The sequence below is a fragment of the Camelina sativa genome, chromosome 17, assembly GCF_030686135.1.
Source record: "Camelina sativa cultivar CO46 ecotype springtype chromosome 17, ASM3068613v1".
Taxonomy (NCBI): Eukaryota; Viridiplantae; Streptophyta; class Magnoliopsida; order Brassicales; family Brassicaceae; genus Camelina; species Camelina sativa.
The window spans coordinates 21,469,285-21,492,927 of record NC_141896.1 but is presented as its reverse complement, the minus strand read 5'-3'; the positions used below and the strand labels follow the sequence as shown (position 1 = coordinate 21,492,927).

General features: G+C 35.5%; 6 protein-coding genes and 1 pseudogene across 8 annotated transcripts; 2 read left to right on the top strand and 5 right to left on the bottom strand.

The window, feature by feature from the left end:
- Positions 1 to 1,989: 1,989 nt before the first annotated feature.
- LOC147924142 (uncharacterized) lies at positions 1,990 to 2,845 on the bottom strand. Its single transcript, XM_087497146.1, has 2 exons — positions 2,466 to 2,845; positions 1,990 to 2,314 (listed from the first exon to the last, which is right to left on the bottom strand). The coding sequence occupies exons 1-2, from the start codon at positions 2,716 to 2,718 to the stop codon at positions 2,034 to 2,036; spliced, it is 534 nt and encodes a 177-aa protein (XP_087353272.1). The 5' UTR covers positions 2,719 to 2,845; the 3' UTR covers positions 1,990 to 2,033.
- A 556-nt stretch (positions 2,846 to 3,401) lies between these two features.
- Positions 3,402 to 4,986, top strand: LOC147924141 (F-box protein At3g57590 pseudogene; annotated as a pseudogene). The gene has a single exon (XR_015587633.1). The product of XR_015587633.1 is annotated as an F-box protein At3g57590 pseudogene (transcript).
- Positions 4,987 to 5,834: 848 nt separating this feature from the next.
- Positions 5,835 to 8,012, bottom strand: LOC109124660 (uncharacterized). 2 transcript variants are annotated; one of them, XM_087494229.1, is made up of 8 exons: positions 7,792 to 8,012; positions 7,180 to 7,329; positions 6,905 to 7,081; positions 6,706 to 6,794; positions 6,573 to 6,637; positions 6,381 to 6,483; positions 6,178 to 6,288; positions 5,835 to 6,094 (listed from the first exon to the last, which is right to left on the bottom strand). In XM_087494229.1, exons 1-8 carry the CDS (start codon positions 7,907 to 7,909, stop codon positions 5,969 to 5,971), a joined length of 939 nt encoding a protein of 312 aa, XP_087350355.1. In that variant the 5' UTR covers positions 7,910 to 8,012; the 3' UTR covers positions 5,835 to 5,968. The 2 variants fall into 2 exon arrangements, with proteins under 2 accessions (XP_087350355.1, XP_087350356.1); XM_087494230.1 differs by having other exon boundaries at positions 7,180 to 7,587; positions 7,792 to 7,951.
- Positions 8,013 to 8,689: 677 nt separating this feature from the next.
- LOC104757483 (vacuolar-sorting receptor 6) lies at positions 8,690 to 12,352 on the bottom strand. Its single transcript, XM_010480230.3, has 11 exons — positions 11,374 to 12,352; positions 10,575 to 11,267; positions 10,331 to 10,489; positions 10,173 to 10,256; positions 10,008 to 10,084; positions 9,838 to 9,919; positions 9,649 to 9,731; positions 9,495 to 9,558; positions 9,281 to 9,409; positions 9,070 to 9,173; positions 8,690 to 8,940 (listed from the first exon to the last, which is right to left on the bottom strand). The coding sequence occupies exons 1-11, from the start codon at positions 11,666 to 11,668 to the stop codon at positions 8,815 to 8,817; spliced, it is 1,896 nt and encodes a 631-aa protein (XP_010478532.1). The 5' UTR covers positions 11,669 to 12,352; the 3' UTR covers positions 8,690 to 8,814.
- A 603-nt stretch (positions 12,353 to 12,955) lies between these two features.
- On the bottom strand, positions 12,956 to 14,983 carry LOC104757482 (uncharacterized). The gene is made up of 5 exons (XM_010480229.3): positions 14,711 to 14,983; positions 14,030 to 14,202; positions 13,846 to 13,944; positions 13,601 to 13,752; positions 12,956 to 13,485 (listed from the first exon to the last, which is right to left on the bottom strand). Exons 2-5 carry the CDS (start codon positions 14,198 to 14,200, stop codon positions 13,098 to 13,100), a joined length of 810 nt encoding a protein of 269 aa, XP_010478531.1. The 5' UTR covers positions 14,201 to 14,202; positions 14,711 to 14,983; the 3' UTR covers positions 12,956 to 13,097.
- Positions 14,984 to 15,093: 110 nt separating this feature from the next.
- On the top strand, positions 15,094 to 15,938 carry LOC104757481 (uncharacterized). The gene is made up of 2 exons (XM_010480228.3): positions 15,094 to 15,328; positions 15,660 to 15,938. Exons 1-2 carry the CDS (start codon positions 15,094 to 15,096, stop codon positions 15,785 to 15,787), a joined length of 363 nt encoding a protein of 120 aa, XP_010478530.1. The 3' UTR covers positions 15,788 to 15,938.
- A 131-nt stretch (positions 15,939 to 16,069) lies between these two features.
- Positions 16,070 to 17,500, bottom strand: LOC104757480 (peroxidase 7-like). Its single transcript, XM_010480227.2, has 2 exons — positions 17,145 to 17,500; positions 16,070 to 16,989 (listed from the first exon to the last, which is right to left on the bottom strand). Exons 1-2 carry the CDS (start codon positions 17,439 to 17,441, stop codon positions 16,225 to 16,227), a joined length of 1,062 nt encoding a protein of 353 aa, XP_010478529.1. The 5' UTR covers positions 17,442 to 17,500; the 3' UTR covers positions 16,070 to 16,224.
- Positions 17,501 to 23,643: the final 6,143 nt, after the last annotated feature.

The following is a 23,643-nucleotide window of genomic DNA, read 5'->3' as shown; positions in this document are numbered from 1 at the left end:
TTTATAGCGAGTATTAATTTAAAGAGTATTAATTTATAGAGGTTCTACTGTATCTTTTCCTATGGTTTCCTCTTTGGCTCTAAATCTGTCTGATCCGATATTTTTTCTGATCATGGACAAATAAAAAAATGATCCTTAATTAAGCAACGAACAAAAGACAAGACTCATGGAGTTTTGAAATAGGCTAAGCGTTTGTACCTTGCAATGAGAGCATAGTTTTTTATCTGCACCATAGAAGGTGACATTGGCATATTTTCTATTAAGACCATCTCCAATGTATATCTCTATTTTTTTCTCTAAAATAGAGTAACTCTAAAATAGAGCATTGTTTTTCTCCAATGTATTACTCTATTTTAGAGTTGAAAATAGAGGTAGTGTAAAAAAATAGAGGTGAGAATAGAGTTACTCTATATATAGAGCAATCCCATCATTTTCTCTATTTTAAAGTAAAATATAGAGTAGGGTTGGAGCAAATGTTGCTCTATAATAGAGTTTTGACTCTAAAATAGAGTGGGGTTGGAGATGTCCTAAGGATCTTTCTGTCAGAAGTCTTAGGTGAACTGGTTCACATTTCCTTTGAACATACTTGGGTCTAAATCGGCACCATCCTTGAGAAGTTTATTCATCAGTGAATCTAGAGAACCCTGGATAACGTTATGGGGATATTTAGAGTAGAACCGCAAGAAAGAAATCGATTAGATAAGATAACTTTAAATCTAAAAAAAGAATTATGATGATAGCTTTCGTCGATGTTACATCTATGAAATGCAAAACTTCCAGCAACCATTGAGGACTTTATTACATAGTCACTAATCACTGCTACGAAATAAAATCTTATGCACATTGACAAGATTGATCTGAGGATGTGAAGGAGTTGAAATCTATATATTCGGCTTCAACTCCATAAATATCCATAGAAATGTTTGTTTCAACTCTCTCAAAAAAAAAAAATCTTTTATGTGAACTTATAGATTCAGTGATAGTTTTATTATGAATCTGAATCATTACTAGGTTAACTAGTATTAGTATAAGCATATTGAATTTTATTTGACTCTGCATCTGAAACAGAGTCTGCGACTCAAACAGAGGAATCTCTCTGATGACAAGAAAAAACAAACAAACAGCAAGTGTTAGCCCTAACTGGCTGTGTTACACGTTATGTAGCTCCTTGAGAAGCTTCTTCAGGGAATCAAGCGAACTTTTGAAATAGCACGAGAGACTATGTAAAAGCAGAACAGAAAGAAAGAAATCGAATTTGATCCTCTGACCTGTGATATAAGCAAGAATGGATACATATCTGAGAACTTCGCAATGTGACCTGGAGCATAATTTGGATCCACTATCCTAGTCTCAGAGGCTGCAAACAATATGTGAGTCGTGATTAAGCATGCATCGCCAAAATCTGTTGTTGTAGTTAGATTAATGGTAGGAAAAATTAAAAGAAATATGTAAAACAAGTGCTGATGCATTCCAAATTCTTTTGTGTGTTTGTTTCTTTTTGTATAATATCACATGCATGTAGATTGCATCGTTTGTTATTGCTTGCCTCAGCGGGATACGACCAAAGAGTTGCTCCCAACGTGTCACTCGGGGAAACTCAACAAACTCAAGAGAGAGATGGAGTTATTTGGTTCTCTCAAGTTGTTATCAGCATATACAGAAGGAATATATATGGTGCTTCTTGCGCACGTAAGAGTAATGTCATCTTTCTAAAACATCTAAACATTTGAGAAACATTTAACCATATATGTGAATATATAAATTACTCAAACTCATTCGTATATGGTTAGAACTGGAAATGTTGTAATTTCTCCTTGTACCATTCACACACGAGAGAACATATGAATAAAACAATTATAGGATAGGACAGATAAGATATCTTCAATATTCTAGTTCTCTAACCAATAAAAAATATTTGACAAATAATAACCATCATACTAATTCAATCATTCCACGTTAGTATTTCAGTTCCACATATTATTCAAAAAAAAAAAAAAAAAAAAATGATAACATGTTAGGAACCTTCGGATGAGTTAACATGATGGGGTCAAAGTTTGGCTGGTTATACATGATACATCAGGTTCTTCCAATAGGCTTTTCCAGAGCCATGTGGTGTTTGCTGAAGCAACCAAAGAGTCTGAAGCATTTTGAGGATGTGCCAGAAGAATGTTATATCCCCTCTCCATCTCTTGGTTATGAGAGCGCGTTTCTTCGTCACGACAGATGAACATTATATTAGCCGGAGGTGGATTATTACTCCTCCAAAACATCACATCGTGATAAAGACGCCTCCTAACTTCTCCTCTTTCAGGACCTAAAGAGGTGAAACAAAAGCTCGCATGGTTAGATCATGTCGAATTCTTTGTAAAACCAAAAGAAAAAAAAAAAAAAAAAAAAACAGCCATTTGAATCTGAACATCAATGTCTAAATTCTACTATACATGTCAGAGAGATAGAAGATTAACCAAATTTGATGTGATTAAGAGTGATTCCAGTGGAAGAGAGAGCTTGCTTGACAAAAGGAGGGATGTGATTCATGTTGCCAAAGGCAAATATGGAGACTTGACCACGGTAGTTCAGCTTATGGAGGGCCGAGATTATTTTCTGAGCGACCCCCTCAGGTTTACAACCCTTGGGTATTGGACAATTGTCAATATCCCACCAAACTGACGTTTTAGCCTGCACGTAGTGAGCCTTCGCCGCTTTGTTTTTCACCATATCGTATTATTGAAGGCTTTGATGAACATAAACAAAACAAAAAACAATTAGTAAATTTAAAATTGGGAAAAGAAATTGCAGCTAAGTTTTTAATCTATGACAGAAAATCTTATGGTAACATCTTCAATCAAACAAGTCAAGTTCATTATCAAATTTAAAACGAGAGAGAGAGAGAGAAGCGTAGAAGATGGAGCTAACAGATCAATTCAACAGAATCATGGAGATATCAGAGGGACGAGATTATACCTTTTGACCGTAACAGGCTAAGGATTTAGGTTTTTTAAAAAAGGGTTTTCTTATTAGGGTAGTATTATGTATTCTTCTTAATGCAACGTGAATTTTCGCACCGCCACATGTTCCGGTGACTTGTTGTGGGTGAAGTCAAGCCCAGCCCAGCCCGCGCCGCCCTACTTAGACCCATTTCATAATATGGTTTCAACTTTTAACGCTAATAAAAAAATCAGCTTATTGTATTTTTCTTAACCATATGTCTCAAACGAAACTAACCGATGCAACATTTGTTTAATCGGAAAAAACAAAATCTACCAATCAAAACAGAGATTTCCGGACCAAGAAGAAAACCAGTTTACTTTTTTGATAATTTATTTAGACCTAAACGGCGAAACCCTAAAGGTCTAAAACCTATAAATACATATTAGAGATTTTGCGATGAAATGTTTCAGCAAATAAAACGATGATGAATGCTGGAGGAGAAATCCAGTTTACATCCCAATTGATCTCATTCCCGAGATACTATCGAGACTGCCAGCAAAATCAGTAGGGAGGTTTCGTTGCGTGTCGAAGCAGTGGGAATCCATACTTAGCCGTCAAGACTTCACCGAGTTGTTCTTCACCAAGTCGTCGGCTCGTCCACGTCTCTTATTAGTCCTCCAACGATCCAACGGTGAGCTGCTCTTCTTCTCGGCGCCTCAGCCTCAGAATCCATATGAAAAGTCCCTTGTTGTCACTGCTGATTATCATATGAAGCTCCGTGGAAAGATAATGAGTCGCTACGAGATGTGTAGCTATGCCTCTGGTTTGATATATGTAAATGATTTTGTGATCTCAGAGGATCCAGCTGTGTGTGTGAATAGGTTTCCCATGGGTGAGATATGTAACCTTATCAAGGGCCAGTTTGTTATCTTACCTTATCTATGCGGCTACAGACACTCGACAAGCTTTTTTGGGTTTGACCCGATTGATAAGCAATTCAAGGTAGTGGGCGAAGCTTATCCAACTTTTGGAGATGAAAGAGACAAACATAAAATTCTGACATTAAAAACCGGAAAACTGAGGTGGAGGGGAAATAACCATTGTCCCACATACTATAAATTTACGTGTGATGGGATATGCATCAATGGGGTGTTGTACTACTTGGCTGACGCAGAGGGTTGTGAATTTTCTGATTTAATAGTTTGCTTTGATATTAAGTCTGAGAAATTTAAGCTTATTGAGGTGGAATGTTTTAAACAACAGTGTGCTACTAGATTGATCAACTACAAGGGCAAATTAGGTGGGATTGGTTTATCGTATGATGACACTAATGCTGTGTTGAGTATGTTGGTTTTAGAGGATGTCAAGAAAGAGGAATGGTCGAAATATGTCTATACTTTGCCTATGCATGAAGTAGGTCTCTACAATGTCTTTGTGGTTGGGATGACTGCTAGAGGTGAAATTGTTTTGGCGGAGAAGTTTACATCAAAACCCTTTTATGTTTTCTACTTTAATCCGGAAAGGAACACTCTCCAAAGTGTCGAAATCCAAGGTGTTGGAGCTAACGGAGAAGCATTTGAAACTGACTGTAAAGTTTACGCCTTTGTAGACCATGTAAAGGATATAAGTGTTAAAACTCAATTCCAGCATTACAAAGGGGATGAGGATGAGGATGAGGATGAGGATGAGGATAAGGAGGGATATCAAGACGGTTATGAATATGGATATGATGAATTTGGATATGAAGAGGGATATGAATGTGAATATGAAGATGGATATGTAGATGGATATAATATGAATATGAAGACGGATATGAATTTGGATATGATGAATTTGGATATGAAGAGGGATATGAATATGGATATGAAAAGGGATATCAAGAGGGATATGAAGACGGATATGAAGACGATAACCTTTTTCGACTGTTTTTGATTAAGTTTCCATATTATATATACTGCAATCAAAGCAAGATTTGGCTCCACTCTTTGAGTTCACAATCAACCGGTTTCGATCCCATGGGAATCCTAAGCAACCAAACCCCAAACACAACTTAGCTTTTCTACTTTTCCCCCAACCAATCACACAACAATGATAACCGCTTATATTCAAATAAACGCACACAAAATGACAAACTTCATCATCAAATTATTTTATTCATGACTTTAAAACTTTATTATTCGCTATGTTATTGTTTGCACTCGAACTTCGGATGAGAGAATTAACATGATGGGGTGGTCATAGTTTGGCTGGTTATATATCAGGTTCTTCCAATATGCTTTTCCAGAGCCATGTGGTCTTTGCTGAAGCAACCCAAGAGTCTGAAGCATGTTGCTGTTGAGAATGTGCCAGAAGAATGTTATATCCCGCCATAAGTTCATCTTGAGATCTTCTTTTGTCACGAGTGATGAACAATAGATTACTATTTGTCCACTTAAAAAACAGACCGTGGCAAATATGCCTGCTAGTATATCTCGAATTCTCGATTATGTCTTTTAGAAAAAAACAAAATTTGGTGCGTTAAAATCTTTAGATATTATTGTTGATTATGTGAGAGGTCAAAGTTTTGATAATGGATCTAAAATGAAAGGAAAACATCAAGGGATTAAAAAGAGATTGCTTGATGTTAACTCAAAAGTATTAGTTGTGTAAGTGATATAACTGATTCTTGTGTGAAAAGCTATTATTTTTTTGGGAGCATTGTAACATATATATGTATTATTTTCTAACTGTAGAAAATAATGGAATATTTTCCTTACATGACTATGAAATCTTTTTCTAATACCCGATGGGAAAATCAAATAAAAAGTGATAAAGCTATTAGGTTTCGCGCTCCTCAACTGAGACGAATTGATCTATATGAATCATGAGATACCATAGCAGAGAGTGAAGCCGAAAGATAGTGATTTCAGTTGAGAATTTTGAGTTTTTACTTTAGTATATGAAATTTTGTTTTTTATGAACTAGGTAAGCATCGGTTAGAACAAGATAAGAGAGAGAGAGATTCACAATTATATACTTAAGCTGCAAGTTTCTTGGATCAAGTTGCTGCTTCAGCAGGAGACGACAGTTTTCCAAGGACCACAATGGAATCACCAATTTCAATTGTTTTTCCAATTCCATCGCCGAGTCGATCTTTCCAAACCATGTTCTGCCCAAAGTATATCTGCATATCATTTTCAGATTTATCATTCAAAACCCTCATATTCATTTTGTTATTATGATGATAAAACGGACCACGGTCTTCACCTTTCCCTGTGGTTTCCTCTTTGGCTGTAAAACTTTGTCTGACCTGAAATTTCTCAAAGTCTCAATCGGCTCTTGACCTCCAATCCCAGTTTCTTGACTAATGGTAGGTACCTGAGATCATGGACAAATTAAAAAGCTTATCCTTTAAGAGAACAAAACAAAAGATTCATGGAGTTTTGAACTACGTCAAGGTTTTCATATACCTTGCAACGGGAGCATAGTTTCACACCGTGAAAGGTGAAATCATTGATAAGGATCTCTGTCCATAAGTCTTCAGCAAATGGTTCACATCCATCAACAAAGATGCTGTAATTAACATTTGCCAAGTGAGAGCTATCAAGAAGTGTTGTTACAACAAAGCAATAAAAACACTGAGGACTTTCTTTTGAACCTACTTGGGTCTAAATCGGTTGATCGGTACAGGCTCCTTGAGAAGCTTATTCAGGGAATCAAGCGAACCCTGGAAATAGCACGAGAGACTATGTTAAAGCAGAACCGAAAGAAAGAAATCGAATCTGATCCACTGACCTGTGATGCGAGCAAGAATGGATACATATCTGAGAACTTCGCAATGTGACCTGGAGCATAATTTGGATCCACAGGCCTAGTCTCAGAGGCTGCAAATATGACATCAAACATGTGACTCGTGATTAAACATGCCAAAATGTTTCAAAGGAGTCAAGCTGTAAGATTAACTAATTAAGACAGGAAAAAAAGTATATGAAACCTGAATCAAAACGAACAAGTCGACAAGGCTTGCCAACAAAATTTGTAAACCACTGAGATGCTTCTTCTCCTTCATCTAGTGCGGAGCCAGACCACTCCCAAACTGAGACACCGTCTGCTATTTTGTCGGGTTTAGCTAGGGAGACCTTAAGGGCATCCATACCAGGAGCTCTAACCACTGCAAAAACACAGCCAAAAGATGAGAAAAAAAAAAAAAAAAAAAAAAAAAGACAAAAGAAAAGCCAGTTAAAGACGAAGACAAAAACAAAATCTGACCCATGTTAGAGTTCTTGTCGGGCTCCCAATCCTCTGCAAAGGCATGCTTAGGCATTTCTACTTCAATCAAAGCAAGCTTTGGTTCCACTCTTTGAGTCAATCCTCTTCCTTTGTCGTTCACAATCAACCAGTTCCGATCCCATAGGAATCCTAAGCAACCAAACCCCAAAAACAACTTAGCTTTTCTACTTTTCCCCACCCGACAAAATACACAACAATGACAACAGCTTATATTCAAGTCATTCACATTCCAAGTCTTAAACACTTAGCATCATTGCAGGACAGCACAAAAATCAAAATTTCCCCCACTTGAAGAACATCCAGAGTCACACCTCAAAGACTACTTAGAACACTCACAATTTTCATTAATTATATCAAGAACCCATCAACAAGAGAGCACAACAACATCTGAAACAGAAGCAAACAAGCAGTGTCACTGATTTATGATGAACCCTTAAAAACAGACTAGGGGAAGATATCGTTCAATAACTTAAACCCAAATGAAGAAATAGCTCTAATGTGAAGCCCAAAAAGGAAAAATCGAAATTGAAACAAAGAAAAAGTATGATTTTTTAAGAAAGGGAAAAGAAGATTCTAGTTTATGTATTGTACCAGTGGGAGTGAGAGCAGCCTGAGATAAAGAAATCCCTCTACATGATTTGATCGGATAAACGAACAGAGACGATACTCTTGCAGCCACTTCACTCGCCGGCGACAAAGCGTTCTCCATCTCTTGTTTTTTTTCTATAGCATTCTCCCCCTTCCGACGAACATATCTTACATTTACCAGAAATTCATTTATGACCCCAAATTTCTTACGTCCTTCGACTAAAGTCTCAAACTTTGGTTTTTAACAAAACTTTCCATTTAAAATCTAACCTTTTTCATACTCCGTTGAAAGTTTAAAACTTTCCGTTGGAGTAATATTTACAATAGTAAAAATGACCAAAAGAAAAAATTCATCTTTAGCTCTTTATGAATACTTTAAAAATCATCTATAAAAATGAAATCCAAACTATAAATTGAAGTTGCAAGTTAATATCAGCGGTTGATGTTGAGATTCACACTAGTCACTAGCAAGATATCTTTCTTTTTTTTTTTATTGAAGGGCTTGAGAGAGAGTGAGATATCTTAGTAGCTGCTAGTAATAATATCACGCATATGATACTAACTATGGTTGTACATCTTACCGAAGATGGGGTCAAAGTTTGGCTGGTTATATATTTGGTTCTTCCAAGATGCTTTTCTAGAGCCATGTGGTCTTTGCTGAATCAACCAAAGAGTATGAAGGATGTTGAGGATGTGCCGCCAGAAGAGTGTTTTATATACATCCTCTCACTTCATCATGAGATCTTATTAATGTATCTGCAGTTCTAAAATTAAATGAGCTTTTTTAATGCATATATTTGATGTGGTTGCTTCTTTTGGGGGGTCATCTAGAAGCTTTGGTAATCCTCTTCCTTTGTCGTTCATTTTTTAAAGAAAGAGTAAAAATGACCCAAAAGAAGTCTTTTTCAGGATAAAACAAAATTTTCATCTTTAGCTCTTTATGAATACTTTTACTTGAGTGTTGGTTAATACAAGAAGAAATCATCTATAGAAAAGAAAAGAAAAAAAAAGTGAGAATTATTAAATTTAGGCTGCAGAAGTTAATCTCAGCTGCTGCTGTTGAGATTCACCAGTCACTGGATCGTTTGTGTTTTGGCTCTCCAATGGCATGTACTGAGACATGATCGCCATGATTTCGGAATCCATATAAGACTGCATTTTGGATTTTAACACACAAACATATAAAATAATTATCATCATTAGAGTTTAATGTTAAGAGAGATTCATGATGATGATAAATATGAAGATTAATAAAGGGAAACCAAAGTGTGAAAACGTTACCCTGAGACGATACTTGTAGAATACGTAACCACCTACACAAATGCTTGCAACCGCAGCTAGAATCACAAACGTCAAGAACCACCCAATTCTTGATCCGCTTCTCTCTGCGAGAAACAAAAAATACAAGAAATGATGAGAATATGAGTCTTGGATAGTTACAAAAGAATCTGACAAAGTTAAAGATCTTTTATTGTTTGTTTTCCATACTTACCGATGCAAGTGTCTTGTTCTTTCATGTAGAGACGATTTCCGGAGCATTTGCATTCAAAGCTTCCCCAATTGTTCTTACACTTGCATCCATCACATTGACAAGCTGATTGCTCCTTACATTCATCAATGTCTATATAGTAGATATAACAAGATGAATTAGTTTAAGTAAAACATGATAAGAGATTTTGAAGTCTAGAGGAAATATAAGTTTTCACCTTCACATTTAAGACCATCTCCTTTAAAGCCTTGAGGGCAACGACATCCTGATGCCTCCGAGTTCTGAACTCAACAGTTAGAGAACATTTGTTAAAACTTGATGGCATTATTACTGAAAAAAAGCCAAAAAAACATAAAGTAAAGTCACTTAACCGAACAAGCAGAGTAAGTTAAGCCCTTTTTGGTTTCAGACCAGCAGCCTCCTTGATTAATTGAGCATCTCGCAGGACCATAAGCTGTTATAACATTCAACCAAAGATGACTTCTTTATCAAACAAGAACACAAAATGTTTATAAATGAAGTTTTCTACAAGATATCAATGTCGAAGTTCAAGAACATACGTTCACATGAGGTATAGCCATCTCCTTTATACTGCACACCATTCACAACAGGACATTCACAGACTCTTCCTCTAAATGTGTCCTGACATAATCCAAACTCATGTGTAAAATTTACCAAAACATTTATGAAAAAAGTAGTCTTTTAAAATTCATCGGTTCTAATCAAGTACCTTGCAAGCTGTTACATTAGACTTCTTGTCTTGCCAACACCCTCCATTTGCTTCAAGACATTCGTTTGTTTCGATATCTGTTTCAACAATGTAGAAGAAATATTTCTCTAGTTCATTCTATCACCACGATAAGATCAGCTTAATTACTAGGGAATTGGTTGTAACCTCCACTTAGACAGATTCCTGGTTCAGTTCTTTCCTTAAATCCTGAACATATAGCCTTTAGTACTGCATTTCTCTCGAGTTTACCTGAGCAATGAATAATATTATAAGCTTAAGCATACCTAAACAAACATGTTACATTGAGAAGGAAAGAAACAAACCGCGGTATTGAGCATTGTTGATGATCAATGTTGGCAAGATTGTGACATCCCCGCGGTCACCTTGTCCTACCTGAAGAGATTGCTCAGCTTTCAAAACTTCATTCTCCACATTAGCTTCAGGATCACCAATACATTTCTTGATCTTGTCAAGTGGCAAACCTGAGAATAAAGAGAAAAGAATCAAGAATGCGAAAATGCAAAGAACGGGTGTGAAAAGAAAACGATTTTAATGAATGTCTCTTACCAAGAGATTCAACAACTCTTTCAGCACATTCTTTGCTATACTTCTTCTCCTTCATCGAACACCTGATGTGAAAATCAGTCACATAGTCCCACCAAACCCAAGATCGGTTACTCTCTTTAGCTACTTTATGAACACATAACTGTCTCAGATTCTCGAAAACAATGTCTTTGCCATCGTATCCATCACCAAAGTCTTGTTCAGGGTCAGGAGCACAATACCTCCCTTGGTTTATACACTGAGACTTACATTGATTGCTAGAAACATAATCTTTAGGACAAAACCATGTAATGTAATGAGGTGTAAACAAAGAGTACCCTCCTTTCTCAAGAATCTGCGCATGACCTTTAAAGTTCTTGACAAAGTTCATCTGCTCATCACACCGTGCACCACACTCGTCGTTCGTGTTAGTCCATAGCTCATACTCAACTCTCTCATCCGGATGAGGTAATGACTCGCTCCAGTCTATCTTCAGGACTATTTCCTCGCCTTTTTTAAGAGCTTGCTTGATAGTATTGGCGAAAGAAAAGTCGATTAAAGCCGAAGGAATGTTGAGTTTCTCTATAAAGTCATCAGCTTCTTTAGATTCCTCAGGTGAGTCCATTGTTATCAATGGCTCATCGACGTTATCAGCTACTAGAACTGCTGCTGCACCGGACTGTTGACCGTTCCATACCTTTAATGCAAAGTAGCACTCTGATGCAAAACAAAACAAAGCTTTTTGAGTTCTTCTACAAACCAAAATTGAGATTGAGGCAAGTCTAATTCTAACCAGAGACAAAAATTTGAATGAAACAGTTACCTCCACGATCGATGATTAAGATGGTAGGACGAGGGAACTTGGGTTTAAAAGTTTTGTCAAAAGAGTCACAACCATAAGCTCCTTTACCAGCGTAAACGACGGAGCCGATTATGTAACCACCGTAGTTAGGAACGCCGAAGTTAGCAATGGCTGCATCATGTTTGGACCGCATTGCCAAAGGGTTTAGAATCGTCACGCTGCTCTTCTCCACGATGAATCTTCCGAAAACTCCGTTGATCACCATGGTCAACGCTAGAAACAGAGCCAAGGTGGTTCCTTTATGAATCAAACACATTGTTTCTGATTAGAAACAGAGTTTGTAAACTTGGGTTTCGAATGGGTTTTATATTTGTTTCCTGAAAAAGTGAAATCAAGTAGGAAAGTATTGATTTTTTTTTCCCCGGAAATAGATTGCTCTGTTTTTTTCTGTAGTTTTTCTCGAGAAAGTTAGATTTTAAACAGAGTTAGATTTTTCATCTTTCTATCCTTTTTTCCTGGAAAGTGAGGGAATTAAAAGGAAGATGGAGAAAGAAAGAAAGAAAGAAAGAAATGAGTTCGAGAGAAAAATAGATCTCTCTCTCTCTGTTTTCGACTTCTTCTTTTTTTTCTCGATGAATTTTCTCGAGAAAAAGAGATGTGAGCGTAAAGTAAACGGGAGAGAAGATGACTTGAAAGAGTCAGCGGAACTAACCATGTCTTTGCAACTACTGATTCAACAAACTTCTCTCTCTTTTGTCATTTTTAAATCATTTGCAAAGAAAATAAAATAATAATCAACGTTTTCTTAGAATGTAAGGCAAATCGTGAGTTCCTATCTTATTATTTTCTTTTCAAAGCTCTCTAATCTTGAAGCTTAATCAAGGTGGTGTAACGTTTTAAGTTTTAAATTTTTTATCTCGCAACTTCATATGTAAATCATCATCTACTAGTACAAGTAAAGTTTCAATATCAATGCTTACTTCATTGACTTTGAAAATGCAAAGTCTAATTGAAGTGCCATATGGGTTAAGTTAGAAAACTTTGGAATCATCCGAACGACGATGTGACAATTGATAGGAGACATGAATAGTTGCTTAATCAAACATTAATTATCTAACCAAATTGTAACGTTACCATTATTTATTTCCAAATTATTTCAGGCTGACCATGAATATGATATGTTTTCTTTTTTTTGGTACAAAGAATATGATATGTTTTTTTATAGGTCATGATGTATTTATTTAAATATAAATTCACGGAAATGGTTACAAACATGCATTTTTTTTTAGCAGAGAGACCATGTCTATCTATAATAATAAAATGATTGGAATGAATTATAGTTAAGTGCAATATTTTTATTTTTATGTTCTACTTGTTGGAGGAGAGCAAATTATCATATTGAACATGATGTTGATTTAAAAATAAGTATGACTGGTATGCATATGATTAAAAATGTTAATCCATTATTTAATTAAAACTTAAGTTGTCCCGTTGGGTGGAGTCTCATGCCAAAAGGGAAACTGAATTGAAGTTGTTTCCTTTCCTGTATTTTTATGTCTCAATCGAATTAGAGTTTCTACAAACGTAGTCATGGAAATAAAAATGTTCAAAATAACACTTTCCTCACGTCAGTCATATGAATAGAATTGACAAACATACATCGCCAAGAACGTTCAAGTTACGCTACAAAGTACACCAAGAAGAATTCACAAAAAAAAAGAAAAAAAAAAAACGTAATGCCCATTTCAAAAAAGCCAATTAACACTAATGTTACCAAGCCATATCAAAAGAGGGAACTGTACCAAGGCTAAAAACAGCAGAAGGTAATGATGCTTGCTCGAGTCATAACTCCTTACTTCAGCAAACAGAACACGTTTCATCGTCTTCACCAAGAAAATTCCAGTGCATAGACACGTCCATGGCATCAATGCGTAGTACGAGTATCCCCACATTATCTTGGAAAAACCCGCAAGACATAGACCAGCAAAAGCATAGCCTCCGTATGCCACAATGTCTAGTAACGGTGCCTCTCCGCTACCAAGTGATAGTAGTGTCACTTTCAGGAGCATCACTTGCAAAAACCAACCAACCAATCCTTTCACAAACAGCCAATTCAAAGCTTCCGGAGTAAACCTAGAGAGACCAATCAGGTTTGAAACAGATTAATAATTATCTGAGTCCACATCAATCATTCAAGCCCTAAGACAGATGACTCTAAGAGGGAAGAGAGACTAAACATAAAACTTACTTTCCATTAAGTCCCAATGAAAGGCCAGCAAGAACAACGTAGGTACCAAATGCCATAAATGGAATGTATAAATCTGGCGCATTGATGTCATAGATTGGAGGCTTGTATGAGAGCCTACCACCAACTGGTTCAGATATTCTGGTCCAATGTCCCTGAGGGTTTTTCAGAAGAACCCACATTAGTTTAATTTAATGGCTGGTATGAGAAATTCCCAAACAGAAGAAGAAAAGAGAAGACTAGCTTACCCGGTGTAGGAAAGGAAACAGAACAACCTTCAGTTTGTTCCTCACATATTGATCATTCACTTGGAAATAGTATTGAGGATCAGAGAAGTACCGGCTTATCTGTTTCATTTCCGAACAATGAGTCAAAAACAGATAAAAAAAACAAAAAATCAAATATTACGTGAGATATGGGGAATTCACTTACATTGCTCTGCACATACTCAGAGCTTGATCCTAAAATTCTCTCCCCATATGCTCCCAAACCACCACGGATAAAACCCGAGCCAGCTCCAGTGAAAGGATTACCAAACGGACCAGGCTGAGGGTTTCCTGGAGGTCTTGGCATACCCGGTTGAGGTCCCATGTTATTATACATCTCTGCCATCAAAACCAAAACAATTACAATCCACAAATCTTTTATCTCACACCAACCACAATGAATGCATCTCTCTTAACTCTTGAAATCAAATAGTTGTACATCAAACATTTGCTTCTTAGATTCAACAGAGTTATCTACAAGTTTCAGTTTCCATTTTGCATAGACCAAATTAAGATTCAACACCAGATCCTAACATTGACGCTCTAAGTCATCATCTCAATTCATAATGAGAATGCATAACCAAGCTCCAAACATAGCCTACTCGAGATCTATGATTCAACAGGAAGAGACCTCCAAATCATCTCTCAACACAATTTCAAGAGCTTCCAAGCTCAACAACACAATCAATCTAAGCTAAATCCATCGAAACAAATCAAATTCGTAACAGAAGAAACCAAAGATCTGATTTGCTAAAATCGAGAAACAACAACTAACACATACGAACGAAATCACAAGACGAATAAAAAAATTTCCACTACAGATCAACACACAAAAATTAATACTAACCTGGAGATGAGCAAGGTAGAGAGTAAAAAGCTTCCAAAGTAAAGTTCTTGCTTTCTTCTAAGGGAAACAATGGATTCTCCTCAGGAGAATCAAACAGTGTGATCTGCACGGAGACGACGAAGGGTATTCTCGGGATTTCGCATTCGCAACCGTTCTTCTCTATTTATTTGGGCCTAAATCGGGCCACTAAACATAGAACAGGCTTTAAACTTGGAAAATATATAGTTAAACTAGTAACCAAACAGACCCGGACCAATTTCTCAGTTCCTCGATTAGGTTTTAGACGATATATAAAATAACACAACGCTAAAATCAAAAACCCCTTTTGCCTCAAAACCCTAATTTTCGAATCTCTCACCAAAGCTTCGATTTCAACCGCAGCAATGGCGAAATCAATGAGATGCAAGAGAGTGAAGAGATTAAGAGCTATCAGAAGAGATATAGTGGAGAAGGAATCATTCACTCTAACGAGAGAAGACGCCAAGAACGCCGCTATCGAAGCCGCACTCGCCGCTCCGAAGCTACCCGTTCGTCTACCTCCAGTTTCGCCGTTTATGGAAGTCGCGACGCCGTCCTCTGAGTCTGCTCCTTCCTCCGTCACTATCGCCAACGATATGGGTATGTTCTGTTTCTTACTCTAGTATCGTTAACTTTGTCAATGAAAACTTGGTTTGTATAGATTTGAGTAAACTTGGGTTGTTTGATTTTATCAAATTCAATGTTGGGAGTGCATAGAAATGTTCTATGAAACACATTTGTTAATCAATTCTGGTTTCTTGATTTTGAATTTTGTTCAAAATTGCATCTGTAGTTTCTTATTCAAGGTGGATCATTTGGTTGGTTTGGTCATTTGGAAACGATGGTTTTGAGTTGATTCTATATCTTTTGAAAGGGTTTGTGATATTGGCTATGTTCTGTTTGGGGATACTATTGTTGTTGTTGTTTGCAGATGTGGAAATGGATGATGAGAAGAAAAACAAGTCGCTAAAACCTATCGGAAGGAAGTTGAAGAAGAAGTTTAAGATGGGGATGAAGAATCGCCGCAGTAAGGGTGTCCTTAGAGGCAAACGAAACTAAACTGGTTTGTTGCTTTCGATTGGCACGCATAACTATGTTTTTCCTCTCTAAATTGTCAGGTTCTTGAATGTCTTAGAGTATATCTATCTTTTGTACTATGTTTTCTCTTTGAGTTGCAATATTATAGAGACCCCCTAAAGACTTCTGATTATGCCATTATGTTCTATTAGCATTATGAACCTTTGACATATATTAATCATGCATTTGTCTCTAGTTCAAATATAGTGGTACACAGTACTTTGGGAGAAATGTAAATCAGAAGTTGAAAATAACAATACGAGAGGGTTAAAAAGTAGCTTGCAACAAATATAATTCTCAGTATACATCAAGATTCACATTTTTGTTGTACAGACAACAAATTACAATTAAAAAGAGAACAAATTTAGAACCAAACAAGAAATTACTTTCAAGAAACTCATGAGAGATTATAATTATAATTAGTAAGCAGCTCCTGAGTTAGATTTGCTGCAAACCTTCCTGATCTCTCCGGTACGGTCTTCACCAGTGAGAACACCAACGTTGACCAGCTTGGCCATAGAGACAGCGAACTGCTGTCTGAACATCTGAGGAGGCTGCTCTGCGAAAGCTTTTACAAGTGGAGCGGTCCTTGGGTCCTTAACAAGCTCCTGATCAGTCGTCAAGACTCCCATATTCTTCTGAAGATTAATGTAATACTGATTATCAAACACTGCCGGAGTTATGGCGTCGAGAGAAACGGTCTCAGTCGCCCAGCGACACTTGCGTCTCAAGTAATCTGCGTATTTGGGTTCGATCGACGGATCAGTACCACTGGTACCGTTGTAGTTGTAAAGCCTGGACTGGATGGTGCCACAGTAGGCTTGTCCGATGGTATGGGCCCCAGATAGGACAACTAGGTCGAGGATGTTAAGACCGTAAGACTGAAACGTCTCTAGAAGGGCGGTTACATCACGGCGGCCTGAAGGGACTTTCTCAACGTCTCTAGCGTAAGAGGCTTTGGAGTCACGACGACCGTAGGCGTTGGGCCAGTAAGGACCACCGAGTTGGACGGTCGCGGCACGGCTAGCTGCAGTTAGGATGTCAGCGCATGAGGCTAAGCCGGGGCAAGATTTCTCGAGCTCTGACTTGATATCGTCGATCAGCTCGAAGCCTCTTAGGTTTTTGCTCGCCGGAGATCTTCTCTCTGTTCCTTCGTAGTCTAAAAGAACCGACGCATCACATCCCTGAAAGTTGTTAATTCATTAGATATGCGAAAAAACACTATGGTGGGTTTGTCCATAGACTTTTTATCTAATAGTATATATATGCATATAAATATTAGGCAACTGAACGATTGATGATGAATTTATATTTAAGAAAGAAGATATAGTTGCAATACCGTGACACCACAATCGTGGAAGATAAGGCGGAGGAGGGCGGGACCAAGAGAAGCGTCACTCTTAGTCCATTCCCTCACTTTGTTATCAACGATTTTCTCAAAATTTGGACAAATCTTATCATAGTAATTCAACGATAATTGATTGTCCAATGGAAACCATGACTGAGTGTCATCATCACCACCATCATCATCACCTCCGTATCCTCCCGTTCCCGGTACGTCTTTTCGGCCAGCTGATACAGGCCAAGCCACAAAAACCACGAGTAGGACGACGGCTGAGACCACGGCCAACTTCATTATCTTGCTTTCTTGATAATATGTTTTTCGGAATTTGATGGATTTGTTTGATGAGAATTGTTTTGTGTGAGTAATTTTTATATTGGGTTGGGAAATGAATGTGATGCTTTTACGTGGGAGGCACAACTAAAAGATTTCAATATTCAAGTGACTTGCCTGCATGTTGTATATGAAATGTTTATAATATATGATTTTATGTATTCCTTTTTTCCTTTGAGAAAACAAAAACAAATGGAGATAATGATCTTTGACTTATTTGATTATATTAATTTTTTTATCTTTCAACTTCTATTGGGTTAATTTATTTGCTCTTTGGTCGGTATAACAACATTATTTTCCTCTATAACTCACTCGTGTAAATTTGAATACATGAGTAAGATTAATGTATGCGTTCTAAGACAATGCAAAGATAAAAATTGTATCTTTTATATGTTGAGAAGTTGTTTTTCAAATTTTTGTTTTCAAAGACTTGATTTTTCTTTCATCATTTGAATGGAAGAAGTTTGACCATCTGAAAATCGGTTTAATTGCAATTATCCCTTCTATGTATATGCAAAAGAACCACAATTAACAAGATCTTTAAATTCATATTACTTGATTTTTTTTCCACAAATAAACGTTAATGCGATATAGTTTGACTATCACAATAGATGACAAGTTTGGGTTGAGTGAAGGAAGCATTATTTCGTTAATAACTTACTTCCAACTTTTACAATAAATGGAAGTGAACAAAATGTGAACTTTAAAAAAAGAAAAAAAAAGTGAACCAAAATTTCTATTTAATCATATATACACAATTTTGAGTAAAAAAAAAATTATATATACACAAAAGTAAGATTTCACTCTTTCCTTATTGATTTAGCATTTAATTTCTAAAATTAATAATTATATTTAAAATGTAATAATGTATATTAATTTATACTTTAAATCTACACTTTACTATTAAATTGTAACTGAAATCACATAAATTATGAATTGACTATTTTTCATTCATTTTCATTCAAATATACTATAAATTATAATTGTAACTTCTCTAATTAAATTATTTTAGAAATATAACTTCCATCCCTTGAAATCCTATAAATAATCATTTCACATCATCATTCACCATATCTTAAATTCTAAATATTTTATTCGTTTGTTTATGTTCTTGCATGGGTTCAAAATTCATTGTAATAGATTGACATCTCCATTGGTGTTAGTTAGTTAGTAGTGTCTTTTTTTTTTTTTGGACAAATGTTAGTAGTGTCTAGCTAGGATAGTATATTTTATTTTCTTAATTGGGAAATTCAATAATTATCATTAAATTTATTAACATACTGTAGAATGGAAGAAGGAAAATATTTTTGGTAGAAATTGAATAACTTAAAAAGGGAATATATATATATATATATATATATATATCTACCAAAATTTACTTAATTACATATATCATCAACCAAAGTTACTTATATAAATATAAATATGTGTGTGTGTGTTTGTGTGAATGTTTAGTTAAGGTTATTATGTATATTCTACAAAGATATCCATCTGAATATAAAAAAAATGGTGTGTGTTTTATTAATAATCTTTTTGTTTTTTTGGTAACAAAGAAGATTAATGTTTCAATGTTAAATAATATTTGTTTTTTTCTTTTCTATATATGATTTGCGCGGGTTATTTTTCTAGTATTTATGTAAGACTGTATGTGGAATATTTATAGAGGAGATATTAATTAGTATGATACTTAATTAAGTAAACAATCCATAGCTACTTGTATATATAAAAGATGTATTGTTAGGTAGTCATGGGAGTAATATGTCCGACCATATTATCCGAATATAAGTATAAAGAATTTTAGCAAAGTAGACAGTACTTTTGAAAAGTTTATATGTTAGCCCAAGTTTTCGAAACTACCTAATTCCCTCTATAAATTTCGTCGCTAGTAAACTAAATACTCTTAAGTTATGAGAAATTATTAGAGTGATCAAAACAAAGTATCAACTCAAACCAATATAGATTTTGTTTGTTTACACCGACAATTTGTAATTGTGAGGACTAGGGATTTAAATCATTCTCGTATATATCCACCGACCCTTTATAATAATCTTTGTTTTGGATATAGACAAATAATTTTTTGACGTCATATATACATGTTTAACTATCTTTCACGTTGTTTACTAAGCTAGTTAAACATTAAAAGTTTTTGCACGCGTGCTGATTAAAAGTTAGTGGACTACATTTATTTGTATTTATGAGCCGAACTAGATCTAAAAGACAATGTGTGTCATGATATGACTTTCAAAGTTTATTGTGCAGTGTTTATATGAAAGATTTTGGAGATCAGTAGACATATGTTTAGCTTATGCATCATGCAGCTAGTACGGATCCAGTTTGTTCATTCTTTTTGGATATAGCTAATCAAGATCGGTTAAAGAAATATGTATTTATTATGAGATGATTCAAATATGTGTGTATCGTGCAAAGGCTTGTTACCGTTTATAAATATAAGTCATACTAAAAGCTTTGAATATCTTAGTCACAAAAAATGTATTTAGATTGCGTGAATGTGAGTGTTCTATTTTCTATACAAGTAATATAAACGAGGACTCTCCTTGCATGACATGTGAAAAAAATTCATTAAGTTGACATATTGGTTTCTTCATACATAATTGATAATTTGCCTGGCTGATGATATATAATAGTGGAAATAGTTTGACTAAATACAGTTAAAACGAAATCAATACCGCTGGCGGATGCATAAGTCATTTTTGTATGGGGCACCACTTTAATGAACTAATAATTTTGTTAAATTTAATTGATATATTACTTAGCTTAACATTTTACCTGTGGCACAACCTTAAGAAACTGAAATTTTTTGTTGATTTTAATAGATATAGCACAGAACTTAGCTAATAATTTACAAGAATTAAGAAAATGAGTATGGGGCACTTGCCCCACCCCTCATAAGCCTAGATTTGCCCCTTACTGCAGCAAACCATTCATTGTCAGTTAAAGTTTTGGTATGCATACCATTATAAACCGAAAACTTGAAACGGAACCCAAAGCTCTGAGTAAAAGAGCTATAAAGGCAATAAGTGTTTATAGTTCAATTTTCCCTTCTTGAAATTTTAATATGCCAACTTTATGTTTTTAAGTGTTTCTTGGTTCCTACAAACTTGGAAGCACTAATCATTTTATGGGAGTATACCACTAGAGAGCAATCAATTGTCCTACATTATATAACATATACGAGTGTTCTCTATATATATTTAACAAAACACAGAATAAAGACACTAGTATATAAGAGTCTAATTGAGTCACAAATCACAATCTTTATTATGCGTATGTTTGGTTTGGCTCGTATTCTGACTTATCGAATAAGTCGTGGTACTGATCTCGTAGGCACTTTTCCTTCTAGTTTTAATCATCGTCGATATGACTCTCTAATAGGTCCTGATTCTTCTTCTTTTTTTTTTCCCATAACTGGTCTTCCCACGCAACTACAATTGAAATTCATTATTATTATTACCACCAGTGCCACTCGTGGTGGTATGTCATTAGTTTGATATGTACAACTTACATCAGTGATGGACCTATCATTAGCACAAACTACAAGTTCCAAATACATAAAAATCCAATCAGTGGCTCGCACACCAAATATTATGGCATTTTTCCAGCGTAACCACCGCACAGCAAATATTCTTCTTTTCACCAACAACAGATCTATACCAAAGAACTGCGAGTTTTCCACCATAGTTAACTAATCCAACCATATTCTGAGCAAAATTATTACTAGTACCCTGAGTACAACAATATTTCATCAATGCTTCCAAACCGTTCACACCTGTCCACTTTCTAGACTCTACATCATACTATATGTATCCAATGTATGAGTAACGATATATCACATCATCTATCACGCACCAATGTTTTGACCACCGATAAGTAAAGCTCCTCCTTTCTGCAATAGTCCATCTACCTTCATTGACATCATAGATCCAACCATTCTTACGACAATACTTTACGAATATATATCCTTCCACGACATCGATACTCCAGTCATATGCTAATCTTACGTCAATGTCATGAATCATCGGTAGGTTTTTCCAAGATAATGATGGATTTGAACGGAGTCAAAGCGTGCCAAATTGCAAACTTCACGTCAATTTGTGATTTTAATGTGAGATACAGATACTTCTGGATTTAGTATATGTCGACAAGTTGTTGCTTAGTATATGTCGACCTCGATAAGATCAAGAAAAATGGAACGTTGAATATAAAAGATGAAAATGATATGGTGAACAAATGATGGAGAATGAACTACTCATGTGCTGCAAGAAAGGGAACATAACCACAACCAAGAACACAAGCTAAAAATGAAGCTTGTTTGCTGTTTCTTCTTTCTCTTTCGAGAATCATCTTTTCTTGACAAATATTGATCAGTTCATGTTTATCTATATGTTTTGTTGTTTATACCGTATGACATTTTATGAACTCTTAATAGATGGATCATGAATACAAGCTAGATAAGTTCATGATTATCTATGTGTTTAGTGACAATTCATGAGTCCTTAATCACGTGAAGTCTAAAGACCAATCAACTTTAGATTCCTAAAATTTATCAAGAACACAAGCTATAAATGTAGCTCGTTTTACTGTATTTATTTATATTTATTTGTTTGTATTCAAGAATCATCTTTATTGACAATGACGGACAAAGACAGATCAGTTCTGATCATGTATATTTTTAACTAGTTACGGTTTAAGCTTTTAATCACGTCAAGGATAATAAGTTAATATGTCTAGTTAGCTTGTATAGGCTATAAATTATTTTTATGGTTGAACTGCAAATAAGTTACCAATTGATTAAGATATAAGAGTTAGTGGTACAAGTCTCCATTTGCATATGTTACGAAATCCATGAAATTGATTGTTGGCTCGTCATCAGTCTTATGATAAAATAACAGATACTTACTCCATTTTAAGTTATAAAAAAATTTAACTAAAACATCGAAAATAACTTCTAATTTTTCACACTTTTTAATTTTATATTGATAACAACATCTAATATTTTATTTAAATCAATTTAGTCGAGGATAAAACACTTAAAGCCAAAAAAAGTCAGATAAATTATCTTTCTGCATAAAACTTTAATCTTTTAAATCATATGAAACGGAGTGTTTGAAAAGATGTTGGTGAGTTATATTATATTAATCTCTACTAACTAACATAAAGTGTTTCCTCATATAGATGTGTTTCTCACACTATATTATTCTAAGGATATTGTACGCTCATGTGTTATTATTTTATGTAAACTAACTATTAAATCATGTAGGTCATTAGGCGTCATAAAATTTTCTCCATATCTAAAAGTTCAATTCAAACCTCTTCTTTAATATTGTAAAAATTTTGAGGACTCAACAGTATGTATGATTTAGCTTCGACAACTCAACTTACAAAATCTAGAAATATTACAACGTAACGGTTGAGTTGAAGGCGGTAGGGAATTTTCTTATCTTCATATGTGAATTAGAGACCGTCGAAAGATCTTAAATTACAAATGTAGACTTTGGTTTTTCTTAAACAATTGAGAACTTGTTGATAGATATAAACAAATGGGGAATTGGGTTCTATAACCAAAAAAAAATCTATAATTCACTAACTAACCATAGTAATCGTGAATCAGTTATATTCTGTATATTTATGTATTAATGACAGTTTTTGCCTTTTTATTATTTTGTTTTTGTTTTTTTTTTCTAACCATCACCACCCTTTTCACCAGCTCTGGCCACTTCCGATTTCTGGCCACCACCACCACCGGCCAATCACCACCACCTCCGGCCAACCTCCGTCCAACTTTCGGCCAACCTCCGGCCAACCAACACCCTACCTCCGGCCAACCACCGAATAAAAATCAAGGTTGTTCCTTTATCTCTCTCGTTTTCAGCGATTGAAACAAAACCCTAGAAGCTTCTCGAACCGGGTTCGAAACCTTCTAGCTTAGCCGTATCACAAGGAGATCCATCTCTTGCGTGTCGCTAAATCGATCCACCTTCGACCTTCATCAACCAAGAGATTAGCGAGTCGAGCATCTCCTCGTGAACCTCTTCGGCCTCTATCTTCATCGTACCAAGAGTCTAACGAATCAAGCATCTCCTCGTGAACCTCTTCCACTTGTTCCGATCGTTTGTTGGAGCCGTACAGATCTGATTCCTTCCGA

What these genes read in the sequence shown, in the direction of transcription:
- LOC147924142 (XM_087497146.1), bottom strand. Translation starts at nt 2,718, where the DNA reads ATGGTGAAAAACAAAGCGGCGAAGGCTCACTACGTGCAGGCTAAAACG. An exon ending in TCTTAATCACATCAAATTTG is followed by an intron (nt 2,315 to 2,465) that starts GTTAATCTTCTA and finishes TCACCTCTTTAG; the next exon opens with GTCCTGAAAGAGGAGAAGTT.
- LOC109124660 (XM_087494229.1), bottom strand. Translation starts at nt 7,909, where the DNA reads ATGGAGAACGCTTTGTCGCCGGCGAGTGAAGTGGCTGCAAGAGTATCG. An exon ending in GGCTGCTCTCACTCCCACTG is followed by an intron (nt 7,330 to 7,791) that starts GTACAATACATA and finishes TTGGTTGCTTAG; the next exon opens with GATTCCTATGGGATCGGAAC. An exon ending in AGAGGAAACCACAGGGAAAG is followed by an intron (nt 6,095 to 6,177) that starts GTGAAGACCGTG and finishes AATGATATGCAG; the next exon opens with ATATACTTTGGGCAGAACAT.
- LOC104757483 (XM_010480230.3), bottom strand. Translation starts at nt 11,668, where the DNA reads ATGTGTTTGATTCATAAAGGAACCACCTTGGCTCTGTTTCTAGCGTTG. An exon ending in AGATGGTCTTAAATGTGAAG is followed by an intron (nt 9,410 to 9,494) that starts GTGAAAACTTAT and finishes TCTACTATATAG; the next exon opens with ACATTGATGAATGTAAGGAG. An exon ending in AGAACAAGACACTTGCATCG is followed by an intron (nt 9,174 to 9,280) that starts GTAAGTATGGAA and finishes TGTTTCTCGCAG; the next exon opens with AGAGAAGCGGATCAAGAATT.
- LOC104757482 (XM_010480229.3), bottom strand. Translation starts at nt 14,200, where the DNA reads ATGTATAATAACATGGGACCTCAACCGGGTATGCCAAGACCTCCAGGA. An exon ending in CTGAGTATGTGCAGAGCAAT is followed by an intron (nt 13,945 to 14,029) that starts GTAAGTGAATTC and finishes GAAATGAAACAG; the next exon opens with ATAAGCCGGTACTTCTCTGA. An exon ending in TCATTGGGACTTAATGGAAA is followed by an intron (nt 13,486 to 13,600) that starts GTAAGTTTTATG and finishes TGGTCTCTCTAG; the next exon opens with GTTTACTCCGGAAGCTTTGA.
- LOC104757481 (XM_010480228.3), top strand. Translation starts at nt 15,094, where the DNA reads ATGGCGAAATCAATGAGATGCAAGAGAGTGAAGAGATTAAGAGCTATC. An exon ending in CACTATCGCCAACGATATGG is followed by an intron (nt 15,329 to 15,659) that starts GTATGTTCTGTT and finishes TGTTGTTTGCAG; the next exon opens with ATGTGGAAATGGATGATGAG.
- LOC104757480 (XM_010480227.2), bottom strand. Translation starts at nt 17,441, where the DNA reads ATGAAGTTGGCCGTGGTCTCAGCCGTCGTCCTACTCGTGGTTTTTGTG. An exon ending in TCCACGATTGTGGTGTCACG is followed by an intron (nt 16,990 to 17,144) that starts GTATTGCAACTA and finishes AACAACTTTCAG; the next exon opens with GGATGTGATGCGTCGGTTCT.